Below are 8,338 nucleotides of genomic sequence, written 5' to 3'. Positions count from 1 at the left end.
GTGATAACGCAAAAGCGCCGGGATCATTTAAAAGCTATAATAATTTTGAACTTGATTGATTTTAAAAATTTAAACTAATAGCACGTTACTTCAAAAAGCGAGCTTTGAAATGAAAATACATATGTGCTTATATGAAATGTTGAATATTTCTTTGAAAAATTTGCACAAAAAATGTACGAATTATGCGCAATGCTTCTTGGATAGCCTATTACATGGAGTAACAAGGAGTAATGGATGGTAAGCTGTATTAAAAATGATCATTACTTTATGTATTATTAGTAAAAAATAAAAGCTATATTTGTCTTCGTAAGGACGCATAACATATCGTGGGTATTATTCAAAAGTTATATTTTAAAGAAAATATATGAAAACCAAAGTGAAACGAAATAAAAAAATTGTTGGTTTATTTACAAAACTCATTTTATTTTTTTCTCAAATTAATCCCAATATTTGATTAGACCATCCCACCCGGCTGTAACGACTTTACTTGGTTCATGTGGATGCCATAAACTGCTGATACAAACTCCTTCGTGCGCCTGCCATTTCTTGTACAATTTAGTTGTTTTCCAATCCCAAATATAGCACTTTCCATCGCCATCTCCTGACACTAAGTAACTCATATCTGGCGAGAAGTCCAAGCTACATGCATATCCCGAAACCATGTGCCCAGTAAATGTTTTCTTACGATTCATCTTGAATCGATTCAATGCTGAGAAGATTACAATTTTATTGTCTAAACTTTGACACGCCAGCCATTTACAATTTGGTGATAGAGTTACGGCTGGCATTGAGTGCATAGTTGGATCGGCAATATATTTCATATCTACAGGGATATCCCATTCCCAAATGCGCATACTCTTATCGTCGGAGGTAGTTACAAAACGACGGTTTTCGTCGACGAATGTGATTGTGTTGACAGCACCTAAATGGCGATCGTATTCTTGTACAATGTCACCGCTTCGTGTATCCCACTGCAAATAGAAAGAAGGAATTTGTTAGTAGAGAGTTGTGTTAACAGTAATTATGAATAATAGTTATTTTGAAAGATAATTCTCTAAAAGATTCAAGAGCTGCAATCAACAAAGACGATCTTGGGCGAAACGGCACTGTTTGTCATTTATTGAAAAGATTTTAGCTGAATTGACAGAATACTGAAAAATAAGCAATGCCTTCAAACGGCGAGTTCTAAGGAGAATATTAAGCCCAGTGCCATTACTTAATTTAGCTCAGTTTTCCGGTTGCTGGAGTATTTGTATACGTCGTCCGAATATATACCTTCAACGTAGGTTTTTATTGTGGCTTAAGGATACATCCACTGTTGATGTAATTTCCCCGAATAATTTCTTATGCGACTTTTCTCCAAACCCCACTCCATGCCATTATCCTTACCAAACTGGATGGTGATGTCCAGCAAGGAGCGAGACTGGTTTTCGTCTTTGGCGTAAATATATACATATATTAAATGCATCAATCTACATTGTGACAAAATGCCATGATTGACTTGGAACCCGTATTTGCTTTCACGTAATTTGATGTTTGTGAGGATACCGATAATTTCGTGCTCCAATTCTTCATCACTGTTGAAGTATTGCATTCGATTTGATTTACCACAAGAGTATCAATTGTAGTAAACACGAATGTGATATGGATAGTGAGAAGACAAATAATTGGTCGACATTTTGAAGGACCAGAGGCATCCTGTTCCTTGGTGATGAAATCAATTATCCTCTTGAGGAAAAAAGGTGAAACAAAGCTTGGATCAGCAATCATTAGATTCAAATCATTTGCCTATAATTTGTGAGTGAGTGCTCTTGAATTGCCTTAGCTAGAAACTGCATATCTTATCAACTTTTGGTGTCTGCCACTTCAAAGGCTATTATAGTATAATTTCCAGAAATGCATACTTTTATTCTATATTGACAATATCGAGAAGCTCAGCGTAGTGTGCATTATGATAGAAGGGAATTTGTTTTTGCGCTAGTCAGTGAAGTAGTATGTAGCGCAGCAGCGTTAACAACATTCGAGATAAAATCCCGAATCTGTGAGACCCGATCTCTTGTCGAAGACCGGATCACTTGGGCAAATTCCTCTCGGCGGGTTGTTCGGAGGCAAGACCTGAGTCCAGGACGGATCGTCGCGGGCCATAATGGCGGCTTTCGACGTCCGGTGCCAACGTTCGAGCGTCCCATTGGATTGCGAGTGGTATGCCGTAGTCTGTTGGCGTTTGAATTCCAGGAATTTGCCTAACTCCGAGAAAAGGGTGGACTCAAATTGCATGCCCTGGTCAGTGATGATCACTGCAGGGACACCAAAGCGAGGAATCCACTCTCGACAGAGGGCTTCGGCACAAGATTGCTCCGTAATGTCCTTCAGAGGTATTGCCTCAGGCCACCGCGTAAACCTGTCGATGATTGTGAGGCAATACCTGAAACCGTGCGAGTCTGGCAAAGAGCCTACGATGTCGAAGTGCAAGGTGTGGAACCGCTTGGTAGTGCGGGGAAATGAGCCCACTTCTTTTCTTACATGCCTGATAACCATACACTTCTGGAATGCGATGCACTCTCTGGCCCTGGAGTTGATGTCCTTATTCATGGAGGGCCAAAAGTATTTCTCGGAGACTAACCGATTGGTCGTCCTGATGCCTAGATCGTGCCTAGAAGTCGTGAACCGCGTGGAACACTTTCTTGCGAAAGGTGGCCGGAATGTATGGCCGGGGTCCCTTTCCCGAGTATTTGCAGCAAAGAGAGAGAGAGAGGTTCCAGCGGAAGATGGGCAACTCCCGAAATTTGTATTTGGGGTTGGATTTGAAGCTCTGAAGTACTACGTCATCCTCCTGAGCCTTGGCAGTAGCCGAGAAGTCGAGTGAGGCGGGGATGTAAACCCTGCTGCGCCACAAGTAGATTTCGAGTAGTGCAATGTTTCAGATGTGTAAACCGCAATGACGAGCAACTGAAGAGATGAAAAGAACATTTCATCTTCTTAACCGTATCACGCTAATCACTGTAACATGCGGATACGGACTGTTCCTCCCAGCGGAAGAGAGATCATTTCGGCCATCAATGCATTCAAACGGAATAAAGCCGCTGAACATGACGGTCTTGATTGACAGGGAGAGAAAGAAAGAGATAGTGTGAACAGAGATGCTCTACGCTAGAGGGGCATTCCGGGAAAACTGCTGCATCGAGGATTTTGTATTGTGGTTTGTTGATATTAAATCTACTTTCGCTGCTTTGTCCAAAATCTGGAAATGCTATTATCTCAACACCAAGAGCAAGTTGCAACTGTTTTGTGCTAGATTTACAAAATTAATAAATATCATCAGCGAATAAAAAGTTCGACCAGTTCGAGGCGCGATTCGCTAGAGCATCATAATGAACGCTACACGCGCTTGTCGATCTGAATGAGGATACAATCGGTCTTTTTTCAAACGTGCGGACTACTCCTACAAGAGGCTGAGACGGCGAAAGGTAATTGCTTACTGATAGGGGTAACGCTTGGTGACCGAATGCCAAAGAAACTGAACATGCTAGCCACACCCCGCGTAAAATTCCCGCGGTCCACGCGCGACTTATGGTTGGCGAGTTGTCTCGTGACACTCAAAGCAACTGACTCAGTTGCAGTAGCCAGTGGCAGCGCTAACAGCTACCGTTTGTAAATTGGCGGAAACACAGTCTAAATCCGCTTCACGAAAAGGGCGATTGGATAGTAGGTCATCAGGATTCCCGTCGCCTATCAATTTACGCCCCCTTGAGCCGGCGCAATTACCTTGTAGATACAGGTGCTGAAGTCTCGGTTCTTTGCGCACCTCGGAATCATAAATTAACCCCGCAAACATTAAAACTCGCGGCAGCAAATTTCTCGACAATCCGCACTTAGGACTACAGGCAGGTAGACATGAGTCTATCGCTGATATCACCGATGTTAGGCGCAGATTTCCTGTGCCCCTGTTAATTGCTTGTTGATCTGCACATCAGATCCCTCATTGACTACACAGCCTCCCTTAGATCATCAGTAAGAATCTCAACTTACGAGATTCATCCACTCTGTGCGGCGAAACCTACACTTTTTTCGTTTATTTAAATGATATTCTAGCCTAGTAAAAATGCATGCGATTTATAGCTTCCCGATTCCGAAATAAGTTAATAATCTGAGAAGCTTCTTGGGCATGTTAAACTTCGACTATTGTTTTTCTCTGATTGTGTGGTCTCTAGAGAATCCCCAAGCATTTGAAATCAACAAGCAATAGCTGGCGGAAGATGTCTCAAACAGCGCTGCAGGTGCCCTTCACCAAAGGTGAACCAAATTTAACAATCATCAATCTTCCTTTTCAAGGGGCTGGACCCCACTCAAAGGAAATACAGCACGAACGATCGTGAGTTAAAAGCCGCGAACCTCTAAATTCACAATGTTCACGGACCGTAAGCTACTGACTTTTGCCTTGAAACAGAAGCCTGACAAAGCGCCCTTTCGCCAACTTCAGCACTCGAGATTTATCAACCAGTTCACTTCCGACATTCAACACTTATCTGGAAAAGATAACGTAGATGCTGACATTTCGTTACGTGTTGCAGAGATCAAGACCCCCATCAAAGTGGATTTTCGGACAATTTTGGGGGCGCAGAACAACGACAAATTTCTTCAACGACCCAGAACCAACTATACATTTACGAAGTTTCCTACCTTCGGCTCAACACCCAGACTTTAGACAACGGACCAATATTCCGACCGATTTCCGTAAAGAAGTATATTCCGCCATTCATGATTTAGCCCACACAGATCTGGACAACGAATTGACTAGTCGCTCCAATGCATTTCTGGCCGTCGATAAGCAGGGACTTTAATTCTTAAGTCAGACAGTACATCGCATGCCAGATGTGCAAGATTACAAAAGATGTGAGAAAAAAGAAAGGCAGGTTACCCTGATTCACCAAACACTTCCATAGAATTCATCTCGGTTTACCAGATCGCAGGGTATCAGGCGTTGCCTTAAAGTCATCGATGGCCTGAGGCGATATCTCTGAAGGATATTTATGCCCAATCTTGTGCCGAGGCCGTCTGTAGAGTGGATCCCACGCTTCGGTGTTCGATAGTTATAATCACCGACCAGGGAATCCAATTCGAGTGTTTCCTTTTCTCAGAGGTAGGTAAAGTTCCGATCTTCTAACACTAACGGACAACCATGTACCTGCAGTTCGATGAGATGCTTGAAGATGACATAAACCGCCGAAAGCCGCTATAATGGCGCAAGATGATCCTGCCGCAAGTCCTGCCACTTGTCTTACTTGTCTTCCGGGCAGCCAATCGCGAAGAATTTGCCGTAAGTTCCACGGAGCTGGTATACCGGGGGATTCTGAGGCTCTCCAGCTCTGCACTCAAAGTTAGATCGAGGCTTAATTCCAACGGATTGTTGCATCTGATCAAGAACGCAGTGCGGAAAGTGAAACCGCCACCATCTGCCAACTATGCGAACAACGTACTCGAAGATCTCGATTCTTGTGCGCAAGACATAAATAGGGCGGGTGACTCTACTTTTTGAAGGACCCTTCGAAATCCCCCAGTGAGGTCCATACCATTTTAGCTTCGGCGACGGAGACACACTCAAAAGGGTCTCTCTGGTCGGCTAAAGCCTTTATTCCCGGAAGAAAGCGCTACCAGGAAGAAAGCGCTACCAGGAAGAGGAGCGCGCGATGCATCCATTTTGAATTGCGACAGCCCAGCTGTGGGAGCCATACGTCTGGTTCTTCGCTAAAACTTGCTAGGGTTGGAGCATCCCAATAAAAAAATTGTAAAGGGCAATATATGGTGGCAACGTCAGCACCGAAGACCAACCAAGCGCAAAACCGGGATGTCTGGAGTTCCTTATTAAGGCAGGCCTAGACCGGACACCGGTAGTTGCGCCGTTAGTAATGATGATGAAAGGGCAAATCATTTGTTATGCGTGTAATCCAAAGGAAAACTTTCAAATTTTACTGTTGGGACTGTAGATGTGGCGCGGCAGAATTCGCGGCATTCGAAACTCATTTCGAATGTTGCGAATACCAGCGGACAGATTCCGTCCCCTTCATGGCACTCTGCTCTTCACTCCTGTGGCGAGGTCTAAACTGAGTGGAGAGCACTGGCGACGTCATCTGTCCGCTGGTATTCGCAACATAATAACATAATAAATTTCGAATGCCGCGAATCCTGCCGCGCCACAGATGTAATCGTGTGCTTGCAAATGAAAATGTATTTTGCCATTTGCCTATAACAGAGCTCAGGGTTCACAGATGCTTAGCAAAATAATGCTTCCGCGGGTAAGGAAAGAAGTGGAAAACCCACATTGGAAACACAACGATTTAGTTCAAAAACATTTAGCAATAGCTCATACTTACACAAATGATTTTCTTATCGGATGTTCCAGCGACGAACAAATGTTGCTTGTTATTATCCGGGTGGAATTTCACACAGAAAGGAATCTTCCGCGACGAGAATCTTGACACGACATCCCCCGTTTCTGCATCCCACAATTTTATGTAGCGATCATAGCCTGCTGAAAGGAATTGGGTGCCCTTGTTGTTCCAGCAAATATCTTTGATCGCCTGTCGATGCCCGAAATATGTCCGAATGCAACGTCGCTCTCCATACACTTCCCACAATTTAACGCGACAATCCATACTACCAGACAAAAGCAAGTGTGCCGTACGCGGGAACCATCGAATGGAGGAAATTCCTTTTGTATGTCCTTGCCAGGTGTGGATGTGGGCTTTTGGCAGGAAACACTTCGTCGGCGGGAGATCGGAACGCAAATTGACGCCAACATCGTGAGGTGCATGTAAATACGATCGTCCCTGGTAGTCGGTTGGGTCTTTGACTGTTAAAAGAAAAATGTTGTGTTGATCGGAAATCTGAAAGAAAATTTCAAGTTTCTTACTATGCAGAATTGATTTCTCCTCCAAAGGTTTGTCCTCTGGGATGCGTCCTCGCTTGTGTCGCTTCGCCAGAATTTCTTCCAACTCAGCTTTCTCTTGCTCGTTTGGTCGTGCCACGGTAACTTCATCTTGGTACTTGCCCCAGGGTCCTACGAACCCCTCTATATCCGATGGGTTGTCATTCTTCTCCTGTTTTCGTTTCTTTTTCGGCTTTGGTGCTTCAAAGACGGTTTTCCCTTCCGTGTCATACGCGGATTGCAAATCGCCCACGTAACTCTGTCCATCTGTGATTTCTCCATCTACTGTGGGATCCAAAGCGTAACCATAAGTGTGGAATGTACGCCTTTGAGCCTCAAACTGAAAGGCGTTGATGTGAGCCTTCTCGACATATCCAGCCAATGTGTTGCGTTGCGCCCGCATCTGATCCGTAAGGAAGGGGTTCGACGGGCCTTGCACAGGGGCATAAAGCTCTTCGAATTTGGGATTATATTCTAGTTCCTTCGTGTCCGGGTGGACAGCCCGTGGAACCGCAACCGATCCATGGGGAACAACGTCGGGAGCGGAACAAATTTGTAAGGAACTCGCAACAGAATACGTTTTGTCGATGGGTTTCAAATGAATTGGTTCTGCCTCTGGTTTCGCTTGTTTTCCGGCCTCTTCCTTGCTTTCGGTTTCAGAATCACTTTCCCCGGAACTTGAGCCATAGCTTTGCAACGACAGCATTGTATTCAACCTGACACTTCACGACAGCAAAACGTAAAATAATAACAAAACTCGCGAAGCAGCATTGGTCGACAATGACAGTTATTGACAGCTGAAAAGACTTGCAATTCGGTTACATGTGGCGACATCTCTATGTCAATGAACTGTATTGCGGGGTTTTATTAATGTTTGCCATTTATTCGCATTGTTAAAAAAATTCGAAAATATGGTAACCAACGTAATTATTAAAATTAATTACATAAATTAGAAGCTATCTACAATTCTTGCATTGAAATTGTTCCAGGACAAAAAGTTGATATTCCTTCGATGATTGCCACCGCGTATCTTTAAAGGGTTATCATAGTTGTAGTGGCTGATGTGGCGACATTTTCTCGATTTGTTTGAGACAACTTACTAAATGTTTATTAAAAAGCGGTACGCAGCGTCAATTAATACATATTGTCAGGTACATGTAATTTTTTTTTCCAACAAAACAAATTTAAAAATGGGAGAGCTGTTTCCCAAAAGTGCTCTTTTTGAGAATGGGTTGTGGTGGACACAATAACTCGTTAACGGTTTAACCGAAATCATAATTGTAAAAAATATTTGTCAGCAGATAGTATTATCTAGCCGGCCGCGATTTTGCCAAAATGTTTACTTTTAATGTGAAAATTTTGATCTTTTTACTTAAAAAAAATATTGGGTCAAGGCCTTGAAGTGTGTTAGAA

The 8,338-nt window shown here is 43.4% G+C and overlaps 1 protein-coding gene across 1 annotated transcript; it reads right to left on the bottom strand.

Moving 5' to 3' along the window:
- Nucleotides 1–402: 402 nt before the first annotated feature.
- On the bottom strand, nucleotides 403–7,714 carry LOC119652670 (pre-mRNA-processing factor 17). The gene is made up of 3 exons (XM_038056936.1): nucleotides 6,911–7,714; nucleotides 6,372–6,850; nucleotides 403–971 (listed from the first exon to the last, which is right to left on the bottom strand). The coding sequence occupies exons 1-3, from the start codon at nucleotides 7,629–7,631 to the stop codon at nucleotides 438–440; spliced, it is 1,734 nt and encodes a 577-aa protein (XP_037912864.1). The 5' UTR covers nucleotides 7,632–7,714; the 3' UTR covers nucleotides 403–437.
- Between the last annotated feature and the right edge of the window lie 624 nt (nucleotides 7,715–8,338).

The sequence above is a fragment of the Hermetia illucens genome, chromosome 3 (genome assembly GCF_905115235.1).
Source record: "Hermetia illucens chromosome 3, iHerIll2.2.curated.20191125, whole genome shotgun sequence".
Classification (NCBI taxonomy): domain Eukaryota; kingdom Metazoa; phylum Arthropoda; class Insecta; order Diptera; family Stratiomyidae; genus Hermetia; species Hermetia illucens.
This window is presented reverse-complemented; position numbering and strand designations above follow the sequence as displayed.

Bases quoted from the DNA above. Each gene is read 5' to 3' on its own strand.
- LOC119652670 (XM_038056936.1), bottom strand. From the start codon at position 7,631: ATGCTGTCGTTGCAAAGCTATGGCTCAAGTTCCGGGGAAAGTGATTCT. The intron at 6,851-6,910 runs GTAAGAAACTTG...TTCTTTTAACAG, and splicing joins GGAGAAATCAATTCTGCATA to TCAAAGACCCAACCGACTAC. The intron at 972-6,371 runs GTAAGTATGAGC...TTCTATTTGCAG, and splicing joins CCGATAAGAAAATCATTTGT to TGGGATACACGAAGCGGTGA.